The following is a 24,738-nucleotide window of genomic DNA, read 5'->3' as shown; positions in this document are numbered from 1 at the left end:
GTAAACTCTCCCGAATAGGGAACAAGGCGCAGAAAGAGGGGAAAGGCGAGCTTTTCTCTCGCAGCAGAAAGAGTCCTCTGTAACCTGGAGCTCCGGACTTCAAATCTGTCTCCCCATCTGTCTCCCTCTCCCTGTCTGAGGCGCTGTCGGTGATGAAAGACGCATTCAGATGATTTACGTAGGGGGGAAAACTTGCAATACAACAATATAGTATATAATACTGAGCACTCTAGTACAGGGCAGTTAGAAGAGGAGAAGTGTTATTCATACAATGTGAATGTAAAAGTACTCAGTGTGCAGATAGAATGGCCCGTATCATTATGATTTGAAATTGCGGACTAATATAATTCAATTTCGATTGAATCCACCGAATCATTACATCATCTGAGTAAATGCTATATAAGCAAAGTCCTGCTTATAACGGAGCAAACGGCTAACATTAACGGAAGTTTAGCGCATTATAAAAGCAAGTAAAGATTCTCTTTTCACAGCACTAGAAAATAGATTAGAGAGACCCGTTTATGATGAGTACTTGTTGTCAGGTGTCAGAATATCTCTTAGAGTTTGGTGTCTTTTGTGTATCTTTGTTTACTCCAGCACAATAGGTACACTTTGTCATGCACACATCCTGTGAAAAGTATGTAGTTGCATGAGAAAATAAAAAAAGAAGTCAATTTTTTTTATAAAAGTAAAGAATGTGAGTGAAATCTAGTGAAGTAGTTGCACAAAGTCAAATCCAAGTCTCTCTCTCTCTCTCTCTCTCTCTATTTATACACAGCGTAACTGTTCCCCCTCTCTTTGGCTCTTTTAAGAGGCTCCCGCTCTTGGATGCAGCCTTAAATGGAAAGTCTATACGTGCTGCCTGTTTGCGAAGGCCAAAAGGACTCTGTTCAACAGCTGAGCATTTATAATGGTTTGTTTATGTTTGAAAGAGCTTTCCACTGTCATGTGTGGAGCCTGGCTGGAGCGGGAGGCAACAGTAGCAGACGAGTGGGCACACACACACACACACACACACACACACACACACACACACACACACACACACACACACACACACACACACACACACACACACACACACACACACACACACACACACACACACAGCTGTGCTTGAGAGCCTCTGCGATATGGATTTAATTAGTCTTATTATTCTAATCATAGGCTGTACATGACAGGCCGTGCCACTGGGAGGGGAGGAGGCAGGAGGGGGGGGGGGAGGGAGGCAAAGAGGGGGAGACATGAAAATGAAAAAAGGGAGGGAGGGAGGGAGGGAGGACGAGGTGGAGGAACACCGTTTTCGGCGACTGATTGCCGAGATAGTGGGGCTATTTGTTGTTTTTGAATTCTAATCTGGAGTGAAAAAAATCCCTCAAATTTAACACATTTTGACTGCTGGTTGAAGCCCCCGCTGTCAGACATGTTGGATGGGTGTGTGTGTGTGTGTGTGTGTGTGTGTGTGTGTGTGTGTGTGTGTGTGTGTGTGTTTTCTGGTTGCATGCTAACAAATCTGCGGTGACGTATGTGTTTCTGTATTCCAAAAGCGGAGGATCTTTGATTGACAGGTGTCGAGCCTCTTCGCACCTGTCTCCGGCATCACTGATGGAGCTGTGAACACAGGAGGTGGAGTAAGTGTGTGTGTGTGTGTGCGTGTGCACTTAAGCACCCCGGGGGCGAGCAGCTTGATGGAGTGGTCCTCAGTGACACACACACACACACACACACACACACACACATGGGTGGAGGTGGTTGGGTGGAGGGGAGGGATTGGAGAGACCTCCTCCCTGCTTGTTAATTGCCCCTACTCCATAACCTGCTGAGCCTCCATGGGGGAGGAGGAGGGTGAGGAGAGAAAGAGGAGAGGGTGGGGGGTTGGGGAGGGGCGACAGCAATGTCTGCCATCTGCTGTGACTCCTGACCCCCTACCCCCCCCAACTGCACACGCGCTCCACCCTGCACATCCACCCTGCACATCCACCCTGCACATCCACCTCTCCCGCCTTTTTTTCTTAAGGTCCTCGGAGGATTGCCGTCTTTATTCCACGGTGAAAAGAAAGCGTGCATGTGTGCGTGAACAAGTGACCCACCCTTTTACACTCACACACACTTCACAACCACAAGTGATGCACACACGTGCCTGCGTGGTTATTTGGAAACATGCACAATGCTCAATTTATTGGTACAAAAGAAAACACACACACACACGAGACAATCAGCAAAAAAAAAAAAAAAAAAACACTCACAGGCTCCTTTCTGTGCAGTTGCCGCGGTGACTCACGTACACAGAGGCACACGTGCAGACACACGCTTGTTCTTTGAAAATCGGGGCATTTGGTGAATTAAAGGTTGGAAAAAAATCACCACTAAATACACAGCAAGGAAACGCTGGAGAGAGAGGGGGAGAGAAAGAGTAGGTGGAAAGGAAGAAAAAACATAGTGAGGAAGTGGAATTATAAAGGGAGGGGGAGGGGGGGAGGCAAAGAGACAGGATGCTCAATGAGAGTGGTAACAAGTGTCTGGTTCTTTGTGTCTTGATGTATTGTTCCGGTAGCGGGAGGAGACAGCCTGTCACGCCTCGGGATTGACAACTAGATGAATTGTGGGTAAAATAGGCTGCCCGGCTGCATGTGTGTGAGTGTGCACAAAGTGTGTGTACATGTGTGTTCCATTACAGAGCAGCAATTCATCTATTATTGACATGCAGTTGTCACTGCCGCTTGGTTTGAAAAGGCTGAATTATATATAACGTATAGGACAGGATTCATAGAGCTTTAATATTGAGGGACGGAGTCACAGGGTAATCCTAAAGTAATCCTAAAGGGACCGAGTTCATTTGATGGTTGACTCTCGTACAAGCTGGAGTCACTGTTAGGAAAAGGTGACATTCACCGTCACTGAGTGTTTGAGGCATTCATAGCATTATTCATATGATTAAATGCTGATTCCTAAACTTTCCATCTAACTTTTCGCTTCGTCCGATACTTTGATTTATGACCAAATAGTTGTGGGATTAATGACCCATCAGCCCCAGCTGTTCTTTGTGTTTAGTGCCAATTAGCAGATATTAGAACGCGTACGTCCGAAGGAATTTGATTTGCTGATGTTATTGGTTGGTACGAGCCGATCTAAGCGCATGTAAAAAAAATATATATATTAAAATATAAAAAGACAAAGACATGTATATAGTTCAATAGGTTCACAATATGATTAAAAATGTTTCATTTCAGCTCGACTATAACTGTTATTGTCCTGAATAGGAAGCTCAGCATGACAGAACGACATACAGTGTGTGTGTGTGTGGCGGGGGGGGGGTTCAATGACTTAATCTCGAGCGACAAAATGAAAAAGTAGAATGAAAAAAAAAAACACGAGGCACAGCTGGTGTACAACATGTTTAGCTTTCCTGAAAACGCCGCCTCAGCATCTCCGAGGTGAAGGTGCCGGTGCGTGACCTCGGTTGCCCCTCCTCCCAAACCTCCACCTCTCCAAAATGGCAATTACCAACAGTCCATCAGTGCTCTGGCATTAATGGGCTAGCCCCTTGCCCTCCCCCCTCCTCCTGGGTATTGTTGTATGATTACAGAGCATTCACCCTCAGGGTCACTCCGATGTCCACGCCGAGAGCTCTTTCCCCGAGGGGGGGGACATCCCCGAATGCACCGAGAGGACCCTCCGCCATTTCAAATCCGGCTCGTTTGATCCGCACATGGCCGTCGGGCCGCCGCGCACATGTAGGCCAGTAGGGTGCACGGTCACAGACAGTGATCCAAATGTAGGCAGAAATATCAGAGGATTCACACGTGCGCGCATCTCATACGATTTCACAGCGTCCCCCCTGGAGACGTACGCCTCGGAAAAGGTCTGAGGGCCAACGGGGCCAGATCTGGCCCCTAAGGTGACAATAATAATAAAGGTTGGAAGGGGGGTTGTGAGGTGGGGGAGCCAACCATCCTGATTACAGCTGAATTGAATTCCCACAGGGGCCCTATATGTGAGGGGACGCGGGCTGGGATATAGGCCAACCATATGGGTATGCTGTGATGATGAAAGACATTGTGGCGGAGGTGCATCCCTCAAGCTAAACTATACTGTGGTGCTCCCCCCCTCTTTCCCCCCTCCTATAAAAGGCCAATGAGTTCATCTGCCATTCCACCACTGCTGCAATGTAACTGTAGTACGTGGCCGGGGCGCGCCGCCAGCACGCTATTGTATCGCTCCATACGCTGGGAGGACTGGAATGTTGGACCGGAGCCCGAGCTGAGTCACAGGCGGGATTTTTTCCTACGAGAGATCATCTGCGGCAAAATAAATGTTTAGTCAAGCTTAAAGTTCGGGTTTTTCCAGCGAGTCTCCCTGATATGTATGATGTTGTTATGAATTATCGGTCTTCATATAAGACCTGTCTGTGGAGAGATGCTTTACCCAAAGCCATTTCAAAGAGGGAACTACTTTTTCAAAACAGACTATCTTGTTTAATTCTGAACCGATGTTTATGGAATTTGGTTTATCATAAAGAAGAGGATTTAAACATGAAATACTGAAGACTTTTTGGAATAAAAAAACATACATTTTAACACTGAACCCTTCTAAGATTACTATCATTTCAACTTGATGCAAAAGACATTCCATTTAACCTTAATTATAGTGAACATTAGAGAAATTGCTCAATTTCAACACAGACTTGTTGTATCAGAGATCGGCAAAAGCATGAATGCCGATCTCCACATTACATCATTTCACCCAATATCAGCCAATAACAATCGGCAGTAAAACTTTATTTCACTCTATGTTGGTTAAACTCCCAGATCAACTACGACACAACACTAAAACCCTGCAGTGAATGTCCATACTATGTGATATGCATATAAAAAAAAGTGTTTTTAAAAACCACATATGGCGGTTTCAGAGGATCCCTGGCATTGCCTGGGATTTGAAGAGTAGCAGCATATCAGTGTGATACTCGGTGGTAAAAAGCCAGCGTCACGTCGCCGGCCAGCCTCTGAGCCGTATGTGAAGAGCAGCGCTGAATTCCTCCACGTGTTCCTCTCACCGTGTGGAGTAGGTGGTGAGATGGTGGGATCGCATCTGTGTGTGTGTGTGTGTGTGTGTGTGTGTGTGTGTGTGTGTGTGTGTGTGTGTGTGTGTGTTCCCTCAAACTCACTTATTTTCCACAGACATCTCTGATTTCACTTTGATTCTTACTTTCCCCCCTCTCTCTCTCTCCTGTAATTAACAAGTATCTCTTCCTCTCCCTTTTTACCCTTCTTTGTCAATTACTCTTATCCGATGCCCCCTCATCTCTCACACACACACACACACACACACACACACACACACACACACACACACACACACACACACACACACACACACACACACACACACACACACACACACACACACACACACACACACACACACACACACACACACACACACACACACACCTTTCTTTGATGGGATCCTGGTATCTTGTATAGAATATGACTGCGGTCTGCTGCAGTGGGCCTGTACTAACAAAAGCCATTGTGCATGAGGGGGGGTGGGGGGGTTGGCAGATCCCTCTGAAGCCATGCCAGTTCCTGTGCCCCGCACACACAACCACACACACACACACACACACACACAACCACACACACACACACACACACACCAGTGATTATCAAGCAAAGCCCGACAAGTGAGGAGCTTATAGAACTGCAGGAAAAGGCCTGGCACTCATCCACCCATGGGCCCCCGACCCCACCCCCTCTGCTTAGCACACAGTGGGGGGTCATCTCTCACACACACACACGCACATACACACGCTCCATCCACACACACCCCCACCCCCTGCAGGAAGAAAAACAGCTTCTGTATTGTGTTTCTGTGTTCTTCTTCTTCTTTTTTCAGCCAATCCCAGCTGTCATTGCTGTGATTTCGGCTTTCACTCTGACAAAGACGTCTCGACCGGATCAAAGTGTTGTGGAGCGCCGACACACGAGACGACATGCAAAGCGCTCCAATCGTGTTGAGTCGCATGTATTTTTTCTTTATTTATATTCCAGAATCAAAACCCAAGGACAGTTTCAGTGAGTCTGTAATCTAATTAGAATTTCAGACACATTATCTGTCCACTTCTGCAATTAAAGTGAATTAAATGTCATTAGTGGTGAACACATTTTCTAAAAAACGACATTGAAGACAAGCCGAGTGTAACATGAGAAGATTGATGCTGTCTGAATGCTACATATGAAGCTACAAGCTTGGTTAGCTTAGCATAAAGACATCAACACATTATATGTAAATGATAAAAGTTGTGCTTTCTCCTCTGGCCACCTGGCAGACTGTTCTCCTCACGGAGCTGGGCCGCCTCCAGCTCTTTGTGCTACACTCAGCTAATCGACTCCAAGTGAAAGTCAATAAGTGCATTTCCCAAAACTGTTCCTTTAAGATGTTTGTCATGACTAAGCTACTTGTGCTAAACAAAAAAAAAACAGGATGGCAGGAGTTCTTGGCATTGGCAGGGAGACTTTATAAGTCCCTGGTGAGCCATATTTGGACCCCTGCATTTCACCCTCTCTTCCTGTAACAATGCCTGCTCTGAGTGAGCTCACTGCTGCAGGCTTTGCCATTGTTTCCCTGCCTTTATAGTCATGTACTAGTTCTCTTGCCCACCTGCCCATATGTCACACTCTCTCTCACACACACACACACACACATACACAGGAGCGTGGAATCACCACAGCTGGCCAATCGGCACAAGGCTTGACCTCAACTATTCAATGTCAAGGGTCACAGGTTGCCTTCTGACAGATGGACCCTCCGAGAGTGTGTGTGTGTGTCGGGGGTTGTTGCTGCGTACTCACATGGCTTTAACGTGGCAACAACACACAACCTGGAAGAGGAGGGGGGAGGTCAGGGAGCACGCCTGGCGTGTGCCGGGGTCACGGCATGTCAGGAGGTCAACGTGGATGACAATGGGCAGTGGCTCCGGGCTTCTTTTGGCCTTTATTGCTGCGCTACCAGTGACCCGACACTCACACAACAGGACCCCTGGTGATCCGACTCAAGTGCTGGTGAAAATCACAGAGGTGACCGCCAATTAAAAAGCCAGGAAAAGTCTTGATTGCGTGGGGAAGGGAGAGATATTCAGAGAATCGAGGGATGGAAAGAGTTTTTGACGGAGAGATAGGAGCCCATGGAAAAGGCCTTGCTTGCCAGCTGGGAGAGGCATGAGATCACTTGCCCCGCGCTACTCTGCACCATTATCCCCCATAAACCCCTGCACTCCTCCTCTCCGCCTCCTATTACACACACCTCCCAAACACACACACTTATCCGAGTGCTCTGTTTATTGATGACTCAAGCTTGCCGTTTCTTTTCCGGATACACAGTCAACAGTGGAGCTCTGGCACCTCGGGGGCCTAATGGACTGATCTCGACTGTTTACAGCTGTGCCCTTTCTAGAATGACTCACAAAAGGAACAAAGAGTCCTCTGTGTGCAAAAGAGCTTTTCCCATTCTCGTCAACAGGACCTACCGACGCGAACTGTACCTTCCTTCCAAAGCCCTCCCCGTCTCTGCTGCTACTTTTTTTTGACGAGCTGGCCGTCTTCTCTGTCTGACACCCCCCCCCCCCCCTTCATCCTTTTCATCTACAGGAGGTTCTTTAACATCTCATCTGTCACCACTTGGACCCACAGTACCTCTTACCTTCTTCCTCCCCTGTTTATCCATTATCCCCTTCTACGTTTCACCTAATTCAAAGATTCCTACAGGAAGAAAACGATATGAACGTACATCTATTTTCTTTTTTCCCTGCCCTTGAACCTTTCACCTTTGTCCCAGTTCCCCCGGCTCCCCTCCTACGTCCATGTGTCTCCGGATGTGTGCCTTTCCATGCATACCTGAGGGTGTTGAGTGCCTCTGCCTCTGCGTATGTGAATGCTCGCCTATTTGACGTCGGCCCCCTCCGCTCTCTCTGCGACGGGGTCTGAAAGGGCCCCGTGTTTGTTTGTTTAGCGCAAAGCCCCGGCGTGAGCCCTCGCGTCGACGCTCACCGATTAGCCCCGGCCCCGAGTCAACACCCCATCGGAATGTCTGGAATTACACACAACAAGGATTAGCTCATCCCTGTCTGTTGTCTCTGGCCTCCGCGTTTGTCGTTCTCTCACCGGCGTGAGCTCAGAGACAGAGATGGACTGACGGCGATAAAGACAGAGGCGTGGTTGTGTTTCACCTGAAACCTCATCCTATGTGCCAATTGCTCCAAATCCCCCCCAAAAAAACAGCTGCTGCCACCATACCTGGCACTTATATTCTCCACCAGCCATGCTTAGACAGCATGACATCACATTCACATAAATCCACCAAATACTTTTTTTAATTTTAACAATCTGTGGTGTAGCTTCAACACATAATATATATTGTATAATCGCTCACTTTCTTCTGCATATGTTGGAATCGGTTCCAAGTTTTCTCATCACACAGATGTAAAAACCTGCAGCCAAATGTATTACATCTACTCGATGTTACCCAAATGCATTCTGGGGATTATGGGAAAGCACTAATTAAAAAAAATTAAATTAAAAAATGGGTACATCAGTTAAAAAGGTTAACTACAGACGTTAATCACACACAACAAACAGTATGAATCAGCCCTGCTGATGATGTCACAGATTGGATTTTTAGCATCCACACTCAAGTGCACTTATATATTCTATAGCAGCCCTACTTCTGTTGATTGCTGACATTTGAAACCGCTTAGTCACCTGTCAGACAAACACTTTATAGCCGCTGCTACTGTCTAAACTTTCTGTTGTCATCAGTGTGCCTGCATATTTTTTATTGATTTGCACCATGAACAAATCCTCCTCTCCTGTGTCACTCATTCAAATCTTGGTGAATACCGCCATCTGGTGGCCACTGTGGAACAACACGAAGGGATAGAATTCAATGTATTCGTCAGACCTCCAACACAACTCACAGGTAGCACGTGACAACGGAATAAAAGTATTCAGAGCGTATAGGAAGTGTTTAAGTGTGTACCTTTCCTAAAGCAATCATAAAGGGTTCAGTTTCCAGCCAATGAAATATTGTTCTGCTTTGGCAAAAATGAGAAATCGATCCGTTTGAGACATCCATAATCTCTTCTCCGTATTAGGGAAACATAAAACTGCAACTGGGGGTTCTAGCTTGCTAGAAATATGATGACGACATTATTGGTGACGGCGCACCATCACACAGATGACGTGTAGCCTATTGGTGACGGCGCACCAACACATGGAACTTATTGGTGACGGCGCACCATCACACAGATGACGTGTATTGGTGACGGCGCACCATCACACAGATGACGTGTATTGGTGACGGCGCACCATCACACAGATGACGTATTGGTGACGGCGCACCATCACACAGATGACAACATTATTGATATCTGTGCCTTTAAACCAATAGCGTCTGGTTGTAGAGCTCCAGGCTCAGTCATCTAACAGCACTGGGATCAATCACCATCGACAATCATGTGCTTCATAATCAATACACAATGTTTACATGCCTCTGTATTATACTGCACATTGGGTTTGATATCCCACTTATGAATAAATTAAGTAGCACACATGATATAGGCCTATATAATCATATGGAATAATTGGTTTGATGAAGTAGAACTAATCTACCCAGCAGTTCACTATCATAAAGCCTGGATATCTGCAGCTCGACCCCTCTCCTTTAATAACACTAAACACAAGTGTGTAGGTCGATTATTATTTAAACAATTAAGTAGTCGACTACTTAAGTGGTTGATTATTACTTAAATAAACAAGTCTTACTTCATAGGTGCTCTGTCTAGGCTTGTTCCGCTGTCCAAAGTCATCCGTTAGATCCGGCTATCAGGCATTTCCATCGACAGCGTGGCGAGTCCACATAAATGAATCCATCCCATTGAGTTCCTCATGGAAGATTTAATGAGCCTGAGTTTGGAAAAGGAGGCCTCGGTCACTGGAATTGTTCAGAGATGGTTTGCAGAGACGCATCCTCTTGCTCGTCGTTCTCATCGTTTCCAGTTGCTGTTTGGGTGCCAAAGCTGACCATCTTTTCTGTTTCAAGACAACTTTAAGAGGCTTTTTCTTGAACAGAATCGTCATTAGCGATATTAGTCGCACCTGTGCTGCTGTTGCACATGAGAGGGGTTTTTCCCCTCAGGGCTTTACACCAAAAAAAGGTTCATTTTATCCCAAACCATGATTTTATCCCTTAAAAAAAACAAGTAGGGGAATTCAAACTTGACAAAATTGCAAATCCATAATAAAAAAAGAGGTTCCTTCAGGGAAAACTTGCCTGTAGATGGCACTGTTTGCCATGTATTCAAGTATATTGCTTTTTCATCATCTATAGCTGTGAATTAATAATTTTACTTATGAGAACTTCATTCTTATAAACTGCAAAGTAGTTTTAAAATCATTAAGTAAGGTTTTAACTGATAATAACACACAAACGTTTGTTCTGTAATGGTTTTATCTTCTTTTTATTTATTTATTTTTTCACAGTGTGATAAGTAATTGATATAGCTCCATGAAGACTAAGTGAGATCAGTGTTGGAAGTCAACCAAGGCCTTATTGTTTTTATGTTACCTGATCCACGATGATTCAACCAGATCCGGTTGCAGCTTCACATGTAAGAAACAGAAAAGGAAAGGAAAGACAATCTGATAAAGAAAGATGACTGTATTGATTTTATCATTCATAGCTGTAATCTGAAAATCTCACACAGGTGGGGTACCATCAGGGCAGAACCGCCCGTCGGTCCCTCAGTCAGACTGCCAAGAACACACAATCATTTCAATTCTATCGCCTTTTATTTCACTCCCTTCACTCCCTGCAACAAAAGCTGCTGGAATGTGTTTTCCCTTCAGACATCGTGTCCTTGCGTCATCTCTCCTCTTTGCGGACGTTAGTTGTTCAGTGTCCTCTTCTGTTCAGGACTGTCTGTCTTTCTTCCCTTGCTTTTCTTTCACTTTTTATTTCCTTCTTGCGTTGCTTTCTTTCTTTCTTTTCCATTATGCAAGCTGCACAAATTGTGCTCCACCCACGCAGGGGATGTTTTAGGATTTACAATCTGTTATTATATCACTATTGCACCATTCACGGCACCCACAAGAAAATCATGTGATGACAAAATCAAAAGGGAAACACCAGGAGGATTCGTATCGATTTTTTCAACAGTTTTGTAGTGATTAAATAACAATTGTAACTGCATTTCCTATTTAAGACTAGTAGTTTAAGTGACGATTACTCTATTAGTTTAAGTTGACTCAAAATATTAAAATGTATCCACTTTTAAGTCAATAAAAAAAGATTCAATGATTCTCCAACTCTGTAGAGGAGATATTTAATTGAATGAATAGATAAAAACAATCTACTCAAACCATTCTATCGATATAATGTGCTGGGGAAGATGGAATATTTCTAAAGTATTGCTAAAGTATTTCTTAATTGGATTACGTTGTTTTCTTACAGTACATTCAGGCTGAACTGAAAAACAATGAGGTTATCTGCACGTGATATTACTTATTAACTGTAATTATTTTTTGGGAACATTACGGATCCTTCAACTGATATCAGATTTTTGCTTTGTCACTGTGAGTTATAAGGATGACGCTGATAAACTGACCTAGAAATGAGTTATTTCCTCAATGTGACTAAGTCTTGACTAATGAGGACATGCTGTCATATACAGAGAGTAAAGTTTCTGGAAACATAAAAGCTTTTATGATTCATCCGAGAAGATTCAATTCCTCTCCACTATGAGGAAGCATTCCCTGTTTTGGGAATAATAATAATAATATGTGTTCACTGCTGTGATGAAGGATAAAAATAGTGCTTTTATTTACTTCCAGTTAGCAGAACAGTTGTGGAATTTCAAACATTATTTAAGGATTTTTATTTGTTTGACTCACCTTGTTTTACATGTGAGTTGACTGTGCATTCAAAACCAATCTAACAAGGAAATGTTTGCCAGCGCCAGAAGACTCCACCACTTAGAGTTTTACAGTAACAAGTTCCTCATGTGTGAAATTCTGATCACATGGTGGACTGTGTCCTTGTACTTGAGCAAGCGTCTGCACATAGAGGCCTCTGTTCTCTGAACAGCGCGCTGTCCTGTCCCGTCCTGTTCTCAGCAACTTCATTTGCCTGTGAAAGCCAGGCGGAGATGATTCCCGGACACAGGGAGGTGATGAGCACTTCATGCAGGTGAACGAGGGAAGTCAAGGTTTTTAAAGCACTGAACTGGAATCAATAGGAGCAAATGAGCCAAAAGTGTGTCTGATCGGTGCTCCAGGTTACCTCAAATGCAGTTTATACATTATTGTATGTATCTATTTTTATACTATGCTATTTATTGATATGTGTACATTTGTATCTTGAGTCTTTTATTGCTGCTATCTATCTATCTATCTATCTATCTATCTATCTATCTATCTATCTATCTATCTATCAAGCTAGCTAGAGCTATCTAGCTAGAGCTATCTATCTATCTATCTATCTATCTATCTATCTATCTATCTATCTAGCTAGCGAGCTAGCTAGAGCTATCTATCTATCGAGCTAGCTAGCTAGAGCTATCTATCTATCTATCTATCTATCTATCTATCTATCTATCTATTTATCTATCTATCTATCAAGCTAGCTAGAGCTATCTAGCTAGAGCTATCTATCTATCTAGCTAGCGAGCTAGCTAGAGCTATCTATCTATCGAGCTAGCTAGCTAGCTAGAGCTATCTATCTATCTATCTATCTATCTATCTATCTATCTATCTATCTATCTATCTATCTATCTATCTATCTATCTATCTATCTAGCTATCTAGCTAGCTATCTATCTTTGTTTGGGTCGATTTGACTCATTAAAATGAAACAAATTATAAAACTGAGCTAAAAAAATATGTATTATTAAATTATAAATATATTCTTGGGTTCAACTAAGAAACTACAGTTTAATGCCCCCCTGCCAGTAAGGTGTGAAGTGTCTGTTTCGTAGCTCAATGCTAATAGTAGCCTATTTACACATTCATCGGCTACATAGCAACATCAGCATTCATCTTAGGTCCCATATTCACTGTCTTTTTGCTCTGTTTTTGGTCTCTACCGACTCCTGAGACAAACATCTGTCGCTACTTGATCGCTAAATGATCCAGTCTGTTCACCAGCTAGTTTCTACCTCTGTATGTCGGCTGGAGCTCAGCCAGGTTGCGTACACATTTAATTTTTTGGCTGGAAACAAAGTTAATGAGAGCGGTGAGAGTGAACCAAAGCAGTGAAATTGATGATGGGACAATCAATACCATGATATGAAAGTGTAAAACCCCTCTAGAGCTTAGGGATAGTCAGTACAGCGACATCTTTCACTTTAGCCTTGTGGTAAGCTGCTGCAGATGATGGATGGATGACAGCAGCTTAATATTGTTGTTACTACAGATTAGAATGTGCTCATCATAACTTCTGACGCTTTATGGGTTGAATATATTGGAATTCCCTATTTTTTCCCCTTCTGGCTATAATGTTCCATGGGGTCTAATAAACTCCATACCAGCTGAATTAAATCAACGTAAAGATGCAAAGAATTAAGGAATCCACAGACTTCTACAGAGAGTGTGTGTGTGTGTGTTTGCAATAGTTGTATTATGTATTGCTCTGAGCGATATGCCATGTTTAATGCTGCAAGGACTGTTTGCTTATAATGCAAGGAACTTTAGATCAGACAAAAATGAATTATGAAAAAAAAGAAATCGTCAGATTTTCTTTCATATATTAATTTTTTTTATTGAAAATATATATTTAAATAATTAACAGTTTAGCTGCAAGGTGAATGAACATTTTAACTTATGACAATATACACGTTAGCATTCCCCAAAACATGAACATAAAAAACAGCTGATAACTACAACAAGCACACTATCCAGCAAATATAATATACAGCAACATGCCTCACTTTTGAAATATCTGTTCCCCACTTTATAAGCTGCATTCAACAGAGAACTCATTTGTGTAACAACTTTGCAGTTTTAAACTGCAGATTACAAGTGATGCCTCGGAGCAGAGCACTGTTCCTGGGTCAGGCAGAGATCAGGTCAGCGTTCTGGTGTTCCCACGCTGTGGTGAATCGGGTATGAGGAACCCTTCTTCCAGACCAGTTTGTAATATAGGGACCACGCAGTAAGAAGAGGGATCTGTCAAAACAGGTAAGGTTCAGCTTCATTGTATTGGAAAGTGCTCTGTCGGCAAAAAGAAATGTGCGATAACCTTACCTGTTTGCTTTTCAGAGATACAGTCTCCATTTCTTTTTTGTTTCCGTCTCTCATACACTGAAATGAAAAACAGGAGTAATCAGATGAGGAAATACACCAACCCAGTGGTAATTTCACTGCCTGGTTATTCATTTAAATGAGTTTGCACGTGCTGCACTACCCCGATACATCCAGACACTACTGTAAATGATCAATTCACAGAGGAAGTTTTGCTTAACGGCCATAGGCAGCAATCAATCAATCAAACAGCTAATGTGACACACTTTGCAAAAACTTACGGGTTGTGTTAGCTCTAGTATATATCGTGTGACGAATGTTTGCATGCACATGATTTTTGACACTCTTAATTGTAGTCAGCTCTCTCAAGTCTGCAGCATGGAAGACCTGGATCTTATCAGGCGTGTGTTGTACTCACTGCTCAACAGTCCGTGGAGGACCAGAGTGATGATGATGATACCAGAGAGGCAAACGGCAGCAGGCACAACGACCATAGTCACGTCCCAGGGGGCGTGACTGGAGACGGACGTCATGACGGGCGATGATTGATCTGCGAAGATAATTTACAGCATAAAAACGATTAGACACAGGGTTGATAGGATTCCAGACGTGGCTTTTAAAGGAATAGTTTAACCCACATTTGTTTTCTTGCCAATCGTTAGTAGAGAAAATCGATACAGTACCACCATTAAAGGTGTATCCATCTTCTCATCTAACTCCCGGCAAGAAAGCAGTATGATGGGTGAGAAGTATTTCAATAAAACAACATTTCTTGAAGATAACAAAACATTTCGTTGTCATTGTCAGACTTTTGAAAGACGATATATGCACGCACTCGACGCTCCTACAGCTTCTTGAGTGAAATTGGAGCTCGGGCGCATCAAAGACGCTTAACTGCATTTTCTGCAGAGCACTTATGTTGAGCGCTTCATCCATCAGAGAAAAATGCAGAGAAACCACCTGAGATTAACTTCGACAGGCACATACATTTATGATTAGAGGTTGCGTGACAGTGAACATGTGGCCTATTGCTGCTTCGAACCACGTTTGGGAAAAAAAGAAGTAGCGTTAACCATTTGCACTTCAAACTGGTGTGGCGCCGCAGGTTGTGAATCCTTAAAGAGCAAGGAAGGAAAAGAAAGACAAACACAGGATGGGAGCAAACGAGAGAGGAGAAGAAGGGAAACGATACTTACTGCATTGCTCAAGACAGTGAACGACTGTTGGAGCGAACTTCACATCGAGCCTCTTCACCTTTACAAACAGAAAATGTGTTTTCAAAGTGTGTCTCAATGGGAGTTTACAAGCAGTTTGACTTAAAGGACACACAAATGTACCTGGAGACAAGAGTCGCATTGTTCCCCTTCCAGGTTCAAGCCAACAGCTTTGAACTTGTCCTGATAAAAGACAAACAAAAATCTTGTTTATAACTGCTTTTACTGTCTTTAATGTGCTTCCATGATGCTGTTCAGTAGCAATTCAACAAAACACAACGCTTGAGCGATGGAGCGTAACGATAGAATACAAACCCACGCCGATATGCGGCTTCCTGCAAAAGCTACACAAATGAAAAACAACCTCACGTTGATTGAAGGTGTGTTCACTTTTTCGCACAAATAGCAGTTTGAAACTACAAAAAGAAATCTGAGAAAACGTCGGTGCTTCCCAGGCAGTAACCAATCAGATAAGAAATCTGATTCATGAGAATCTGCCGTGCAATCTTTACAAGAATGTTGTGACAGCTCCTTCATGTAACTCATCCAGATGCGTTAAACCGTAGAAAGGTTTGAAGCGTGTGAACGCGAGGTGGATCACATGAACCTACCACGTGAATGGTGTGTGTGTCGGTGATCTGGCACACGGTCGACCCTTGGGACTTCACACACAGCGCCACGGAAAACGACGCCGTGATCTGCGACAGCATCTTCACGTCTTCCTGCCCTTCTTGTCTCGTCACAACCACCGCCCATGCTGGAAATGAATGCACCGCTATTATAATGACATCACACAGTGACTGTATTGCAGTCATGATTATGACACACAAAAACTAGTACCTTGTAATCTGGTATCAGCAAAGGGGCATCTGGTCCAGGACTGAGAGCCTGTGGTGAACTGAATACCACAGAACAATTTTATTTTGGTTACACAAAGTAGTTATACAAAGCTAAGCAAAAATAACCATGGAATTCTAGGAAATCTAAATTATGATAATTTGCATTTACGCATTATACTACGCACATGAAACGGATCCAGCGCACTGTTTAACCACTGTTGTAAAACAGCATCAGGAAACTGCAGACAACAATAGCAGCTGTACTTCTGTTTTGTGGTCAGGTTACTAGTTCACTCTCGCAGCTGATTATTTATTTTTAATGCCGTTACCAAGATACAGCAAAGCGTTATGAAACACTGTGAGGCGTCAACAGGCTTAGCAGAGGAAATGCTAGGCTGCTTTGTCGACTTTTTTACTCTAAATGGACCAGAATTTACTAAATTAATCATGTTGTATTGAAGAAAACTTGAGACTAGTGTTTAGACCATCAACATAAAATGTTTAAAATGTTTACTGAGATAATAAAAAGTGAGAAGTAAGGTCGTTTTAGAAGTAAGACTTCCATGCAACCAAGCTTCCTTTTGCAAGCCCTCTAATGGCCAGCAGAGAGAAGGCAAGTTTAAGGCACTTCTGCATCGGCTTCACTCTTTAGAACCGGAGGTTACCAGTTATTACTCTGGTATTGAGGGAAAACCGTTTTTTGTTTTTCCCACTTTTTCTCCACAAAAGTCAACAAATTACTGTCAGCAAAAAAAAAAAATGTTAACATATCATTTTTTTTGTATTTTTTTCATTTAAATAAGCGAGATATGACATGTTGGTACGCTTTAGAGGCTCTGATAGGTGGATTTTGTGACCCAGGCTCAGCTGTTTCATCCTGTTTCCACTATTTGCACTAAACAAACCAACTACGTTCCAGCTGAAGCATGTAGTGTAGCAAGTGGTATCAATCTTCTCACCTAACCAAGTGTACTGGCCAACTGATCTGACCGTTGAACTATGCCCGTCTTCACAAAACCAACAGTTGCACATGTTGCCACAGCTGGCGGAAATGGCATCTTAGTGTAGACAGACACGTGTGGCCTACTGGTCAAAGAGCATGGTGCTCTAACAGTGATAATGACTTATGTCATCCCTATTGTTGTTCTACAGTGAAACTCCTGGATAATTATAGGGGGGGGGAAGTGATCGTTACCTTCATGCACAGCTGAGGGTGTGGATCCACTTTTGTAAATGTTATCTGAAAAGCAAAGATCGAGGAAATAGTTAGTAACAAAATACTCTAAGCCGAAATTTTGGGTCAGCCTGGTTCAGCTTTCAGACTCTGCGTCTCTGCTGGCTATTTTTATATTAACAGAGAATTCCCTTCTCAAGTGGCATGGCCTCGGGTTATATCCATTGACGATTGGATTCTGCAGGCTCTCCCTTTGTGTTTGGATTGGTTTTATATGGGTCTAACTCAACATTTATATGAGTTTCAGCAAGAGGTTCCAATAAACTCATTCTCACTACTCAAAAGTAGAAGTAAAAGTGCAATAAGAGACACTTAACTTTAATATGTAAACACTTCAAACATCATAACTTCTTTCTTCCCCATGAAGTAGAAAGCAGGCTCATCCATTGAGGAAGATGTCGGCAGAATTATTTCATTCTTAAAAACTTCATGATTGTGATTTGTGACCAGAATAAGTCGCCAGAAACCAGAGGTGGGAAGTAATGAAGTAAAAAAACATTGTTACTGTACTTAAGTAGAATTTTTATGTATCTGTACTTTACTTTTACTCCTTACATTTTAAAACAAATATCTGGATTTTCTACTCCTTACATTTTCAAAACACGTTACTTTCTTTTTAATGCATTTGAGGGGGATTTTATCGATACATTTTTTGTTATTAATATTAATATATTTTACTTTTGAAACCCAACTGCAGTTTCCACCTTGGACTCCTACCTTGTCTCTGCTGACATTCTGCGAGGCGTGAGGCAGATCCACGCAGACGCCGTCCTCTCTCCTCTGACACAAGGCGACTACAGCGGACACCGGACAGGCGGGTTCCCATGACAACGTCTCCTCAAGTGGGTCAAAGTTGATTCCAAACCACAGCTCCTCGACACCTGCGGGCCACGGAGGTCACAATCGTGTCAAATGATACGGTATCACTTGTGAATTACTGCAGCGCGCGTTCGGATTACGAGGGAATTTTCCCCGTGACTGAAAAACAACGGAGTGACTCACGCTCTTTGAAGGGGCAGACCTGGACTCTGGGGGCATCCATCACGGCTGACCATCCCTGTGAGAAATGCATCAGCAAAGAGTCAATCCCTTTTCCCTGGAAGTGTTTATGAATGGAAACCAATCTTATGTCATGGGAGGCTTATCATAAGCCCTTAACGTGAGGAGTGTTGGCGGGAGGCTTACCTCGATGCAGAGGCAGGGCAAAGGTCGGGAGTACGGCAGGGTGGCGCTCTTCACGGGTTCCCCCTTCTTTATCTGGAAGATTAACAACACTTTATAGCACAAATCCATCTGTCATAGGATGCATGGAAGTTAATGATTCTAGGGGATTCCTGAGCCATATGATTGATTAGCCACATTCTTTTGTGGCAGCGTCCGATACAAGCGAGCTGTGGGAGTTTCGAAGAGGTTTTATAACCCTGCATACCTTCTAAGACTGTTCTTTAACTATGCATCTTTTAATATTTGACAATTAACAGAAGTGAGTCAGCAGAGAAGGAAATCCCAGACATAATTTGTAGGGATGATCACAGATTCTTCATCTCATAGATCTGTTAAGTTAAGTACCAATTAAATCTCCCATCTGTTACTCATCCCGTAGTTTTTAATTCTTTTGATTCCCTCCAGCGGTTACACACTCGCATGTTCGTTTTATGGAGGGTACTAACCAGCGTCTTGGCCCCGGTGCCGGCGCAGATGAAATCTTTGCGACACAGACGGAGGTGGTAGTCGTGATCTTCCAGCATGTCTGACACACCGACCCTCAGCTGCTTCCTCTGGGTGTCGACATCATACGACAGCCTCCCAGCTGAGCGGGACAGGTGTCAACGTTAGTGAGGGATTTTCGTCTTGTGAAATAGACTTGACTTGGTTTTAAAGGCAAATGACGATACAAGGTTGGAGAGCGCAGGCTTAGAACACTCTTTGTTAGCGATAATGATACATTGCCCAGTTTAGCGAAGACAACAGTGTACTCACTGATGCATTCTGGGACGTGTCTTCTCAAGTCTCCGCTGATGCATCCTGTGGAGAGGTGGACGACAAATATTAATGGTGATAAACAAACCCTTGCATGAGTTTTACATAATATCCACCGACTACGTTTCTCCTTTATGAATAATGAACCTTCATCTGTCTTCTTAATGTCACCTGTTCTTCAACATTACAAGGAAATACACGGCAGCTTAGTCAACACCACTTATTGACCTAAGTTATTAGTTATACAATACATTCCATCTGCTACTAAATTTCATATTTGTTAACGGTCAACAGTGTGTGTGTTTGAGAATCATGTGTCCTCACCTGGAGCTTCGTAGGTGCCTGTCCACGTCACGCCGCAGTAGCTCGGCACAGTTTTCACCGTCACTAGCACATGTTGGCTCGGAGAAACGGACGCGCAATCGTTCTCGACATCCACCTGCAGGAAAAGGGTTCGATAAAAACACACAATGTCACGCGTCTGGCGAGGTTTCAACATCTCCTTGTGGAAACTTTTGTTTGGATTGTGTGATTCAGTGTCAATTAGCAGCTGTTCAAATCCGTGTTTTAAGAGTTTAGAGCTCAGTTATGATCTTAAAAGTCCACCACAGATCAAAGTAATAGGCGTTTAAACTGTAAAGTTATGACTGATGATGTGTTCTCAAGAATTTGAGAAATGAAAATTTACAGATCGTACAGAAAAATATCCCTTAATCTGCAATCCCCAATATTTTCTTAGTCCACCGGTGAGGCAGAAAAGTTACTCTTATCTTATCACACGAATGACAGAAATGTAAAAAGGTGAACAGTACATGCATTCCAGACAGTCGGTCCCTCGACTCTCTCCTGAAGCTGAACACTCGGCAGATAGGCATCATCCCGGCGGTGACGGTGCAGATGGACACACCGTGGATCGCCTCTGTGGAGGAAATAAAAACCAGAGTCAGACGCCAGAACGGGGCTCAGAGACACAGTCGTCAGACAGTGACTGTTAGCCCACCAGTTAATCATTCTACAACTATTTATTCAGCGTGAATCAGCACCTTTTCAGGTGCCATAAAGGAAGAACAGTGTTATGTTTATTGGCTGAGTGGACCACGGCGGGGGATCAAAGGGATTTCTTTGCGTCGTGGAAAAAGTGAGTTTTGACCCGCGCCTTATCAGAACAGACGAAATCAGGAACAGAACACCAGTGACACACTCATGACTAAAAGCAGAAGTTTAATCATGGAAAGTAGTTTTATAAACGTGACTTCCTTAACAGTTAATCTGCACGTTACCTCTGTCATCAGTGATAACCAACTTTAACCACCACTGGGCCCACGCATGGCTCGGCTACACCCAGGTGAGTTGCATTTAAAACTTCCTCTGGGAGACTAAGTTGAAGAAGTTGAGTCACAACTGTGCATGTGAGGGTCAGTTATAGAGAATATACAGTTATTCTGGGAAATAAAGACAGGGCGGACAATAGGCTGATAGTATTGAGTAGGTTTGGGGCCCCATTCCTAATTAGGACCATATTCCTACAGCAGTCACCTATCATGTATGTGTGAGGAGCTAATGGACTGTAGGATTTACATTTTTAAGGCAATTTAACGTCTTTAAAGACGACCAGATATTCACATGATATGTGATCCCGCGATTCTTGCATGATCTCGTGACATTGCAAGTTCAAAATGGTCTTTAAGATGAACAAAAAAACGAACTAAAAAAGCATTTTTCAACATGGACATACCAGTAAGTTGTACTGTAGTTTTGATTCTGAGGCGTAGCGAACACTTCTGCCTCCCCTCGCAACTCATGACTGTGGAGAGGCTGTTGTTGATGAACAGGGAGGAGTGGTCGAGTCCTTTAGGGGGGTCCTGACACGGAGGAGGAAACAAGCCTGCACGGGACCAGAGAAAAACAAAATACATGTAAGACGCCATCTTTAATGCACCTGATGATGCACTTTGACATCGGGATGTTGTCTCGTCGGCTGTTGACTTTCTAAGGAAGCGGCATTTCTGTTTAAATTCACTGCATGTGTACACACTGTGGGCTCTTCCACAGAAAGATGTCTGCCTGCGAGTTATGTTTTTTTTCTTCCTCATATTCTTCGTTGAAAAGAACAAAACACGCAAATGTTGAGGTGATTCCTCTTTAGCACTTCTTCAAACATGCACGTTCTGGACGTACTACGCACAGTTTGACGCCCACATGCCTGTGGCGGGTGAGGTTAGAATAACATATCAGGAATTTATTTGTATTGTTTTTCAAATGTTTCAATGTCACATGCTGTGTCTTCGCTTTTTAGGCCCTATATTTGCAGGTGAATATGCAAATGATTAAATGCTCTTATTGTGCAGAACTCAGTCGTGTGTGCATGCATGATGTTGCAGCCGTGCGTGTCCATACTCACTGTCTGGCTTGGTCTTGCACTGAAGGCCCTGCAAGGAGAGAGAGAGACAGAGAGAGAGAAAACACCCTGTTATTCTTTTCTGTGACTCGTCTTGAGCAGGATCTATTAATAAAGTAATTCTTAACAAAGAGAACGAAGGTAGCACTCCTCCAGGAAAGGGGATTCCCAGAGAGCAAGGAGGCTTTTCACATCCTCATTGCTCCTTCAAGTAAAACCCAACCTGTGTTTTTTGCAGCAGTTTGTTATGGTCCGATACGCAGAGAAATATAAGAGGCGGATCCATCTATCCATTACTCCACGTGTCTTTTTGTGCTCTGATTTGGCAACTTTATATGAAGCTTAATTGCAGACAACATTCACAAAGGTCAATAGGTATAATATACCTCGGCTCACTTCCAAACCTTTGTAGAATACATCCTTGTTTATTCACCAGCCAGGAAATCTGTGCAAACTATGACAAGAAATCACATTCTGAGCTTAATTTATGATGTTTGACACATTTTTTTGAACGCATACACCTGCACTAAACCTACAAAAAGAGAAAGAATGTCGTCTTTATATCTGTAAAGGTCACAGAGGGAGAAGTAAATATGCTAGTGTGTTATCTATCCACTCTCCACCCAACTAGATTTGCAGCCATTTGGGTTTCCTCCTTGGCAAAGGATAAGTTGAGTAATACCGGATTGGGTTTCAAAACAAAGCTGCAGCCTTCAAGGACTAGACGCCGGCCCCCTTTGACACGTGCGCTTGCAGTATAATATGCATCACTCACTTTAACATGATTTGTCCTTACTATAATGTTTTCTGTGAGTCAACAGATGAGTCACACTGGGAATTTATGTCACGCTTTCACCCTGATTAAACCAACCCATGCTTTCGAACGCCCTGCAGGCTATCCATCCTCCAAGTTTACCTCACAAGCCCTGACGCCTGAAACTGTGGAAGAGTTATTAATAGTAGAAGCAGGTTTACGTGCAGTGATAGAAGCAGTAGCTAGGCAGCTATCACAAACACTGTGATAAGCATAGCTGGAAACACCGAGCAGCAGTGATATACCGTAGTAACAATAAATTACTTTAGTAGCACAAAGTCAAGCTGTCAGTGCTCACGTCCGAGAGTGTGTTAATGTTCCCGAGGATGCATTTTTACCTGAGAACACCTGGTGCCACATTTCTCTATCCTCTCCAGTCCTGCGCTTTCCGCCGCGGCTCCATTCAGACCCAAACAGCAGTGAGACATCAGCAGGGCGACCCACAGGAGCATTGTCTTCTTCTGCTGGTGCTGTGCTTCTCTGGTACTCTATAATCCTTCCTCCCTACTTCTTCAGCTGAGTGGTAGAGGTCAAGAGGCTTGACCTGGCGGTGACAGGTGGTCTGATGGTGAGGAGGCTCTCCTGCTTATTCTGTCCTGAGTGTGATGATGCCCAGTGTGTTGTGTACTGGGGCAGAGCCAAGCACACAGAGTGAGACACCCACTGTTGAAAAGCACTGGACTTAAATAATCCTCCAGTGGAGGCGGGGCCTCTGGGTGGTGAGACACAAACTATTTTTCCTCTTTAGCAACTTAATCTAGGTTTTAATGTCGGTCACGAAGGCACCGTACATCCCCGTAGCTTCTCCAGTTCATGTTCAACTTGGCAATCTAACATCTTGTATTTGACTGGTAGAGCAATGAACCGCAATTAGGTGGAAATGGTTCTGAAACCCAGCCATAACCACACCTAACCACAGACAGTGACAAATAGTTACAGCAGAAAAATCCTGCATCAGCATTGACTGGAAATGAGTGAAATTTCCCAATTTAAAGATTTTTTTTCTGTTTTTTTTTTTTTTACTATTGCTTCAGTTCATTCTGTAAAAATCTCATTTTACGAAACATACCTGCATCTTTTCTCCCCTTTTCATTTACAACACAGAACATCATAAATCAGGTTAAAGTTAAAAAAAGGGTGACGCAGGGCTGAAACTTGATACAAACACTATGTTCAGTATGTTGTGTTCACCGTGTTCTACCTTTTTTTTGAAAACGTAATTGCCTGTTTTGACATCCAGACGAAAGACTTTTGGGTACTTAAAAGAGCGCGTCATGTTTCTGTTGAACAAAAATACGTGACCCAGGTCTTCAGTTAGTCATAATAGCGGCTCCTGAGAAATAACTCCGACACAGAAAACTTCCTTTTTGCTACAACTGCATGTCCTAACATGGGCAACGAGCTGAATGCACCTGGAAGGACTGTAGCACTTGAAGAGTTTGTATATCTTTTTAGAAAGAATTATCTTTTTTTCCTTCTGGCTACTTGGAAGGCAATCTGTGAACACAACACTGACTTTGTATCACCTTTTGATTTCATGTGACAAACTTACGAGCAAACCGTTCCTTATTTACACATCCAGCGGATACAAGTTTAGTATTCATGGTTTGTTTCCGACCGCCTGGCAAAGTCCAATATTTACTCTCCTTTCAGCTTTAAGCCATCTCCGGAAGGAAATATCTGGCTCATTAGCAGGTAAATGGTCCAACCAGCTAGTTCCTAACTGTCTGCTGGTTGGTGAGAACTTCTTCTTTTGTTGGTGCTGAAAACAGCATCTTGGATTGGCCAAAAACAACTGTATAATAGCTGTCAGAGTAAACCCAAACCCTTTCACATTTAAGTCATTTCAAAAGAAAACATTATCGGTGCTTCATATCTATTGCAAACTCTCTTTGTATTTTTTTTTTCATTGTTGCATATTGTATTATTACAATTGCTGTATTTCAAGCATTAATAGAACACACAGCAT

At 43.2% G+C, this 24,738-nt stretch overlaps 1 protein-coding gene across 1 annotated transcript; it reads right to left on the bottom strand.

The window, feature by feature from the left end:
- Positions 1-13,794: 13,794 nt before the first annotated feature.
- On the bottom strand, positions 13,795-23,577 carry il17rel (interleukin 17 receptor E-like). Its single transcript, XM_084038375.1, has 18 exons — positions 23,108-23,577; positions 21,959-21,986; positions 21,293-21,442; positions 20,370-20,476; positions 19,882-19,996; positions 19,558-19,602; positions 19,248-19,387; positions 18,763-18,834; positions 18,580-18,634; positions 18,295-18,458; positions 17,539-17,583; positions 16,345-16,402; positions 16,116-16,261; positions 15,628-15,687; positions 15,487-15,544; positions 14,709-14,840; positions 14,294-14,350; positions 13,795-14,215 (listed from the first exon to the last, which is right to left on the bottom strand). The coding sequence occupies exons 1-18, from the start codon at positions 23,219-23,221 to the stop codon at positions 14,112-14,114; spliced, it is 1,650 nt and encodes a 549-aa protein (XP_083894501.1). The 5' UTR covers positions 23,222-23,577; the 3' UTR covers positions 13,795-14,111.
- Between the last annotated feature and the right edge of the window lie 1,161 nt (positions 23,578-24,738).

This window comes from Eutrigla gurnardus, assembly GCF_963514095.1.
Source record: "Eutrigla gurnardus genome assembly, chromosome: 21".
Taxonomy (NCBI): domain Eukaryota; kingdom Metazoa; phylum Chordata; class Actinopteri; order Perciformes; family Triglidae; genus Eutrigla; species Eutrigla gurnardus.
Note: the sequence above shows the minus strand (reverse complement) of the source record. Positions and strands in the feature narration are given on the sequence as shown.

Bases quoted from the DNA above. Each gene is read 5' to 3' on its own strand.
- il17rel (XM_084038375.1), bottom strand. From the start codon at position 23,221: ATGCTCCTGTGGGTCGCCCTGCTGATGTCTCACTGCTGTTTGGGTCTG. The intron at 18,835-19,247 runs GTTAGTACCCTC...TTAATCTTCCAG, and splicing joins GCACCGGGGCCAAGACGCTG to ATAAAGAAGGGGGAACCCGT. The intron at 14,841-15,486 runs GTAAGTATCGTT...TTATCTTCGCAG, and splicing joins TCACTGTCTTGAGCAATGCA to ATCAATCATCGCCCGTCATG.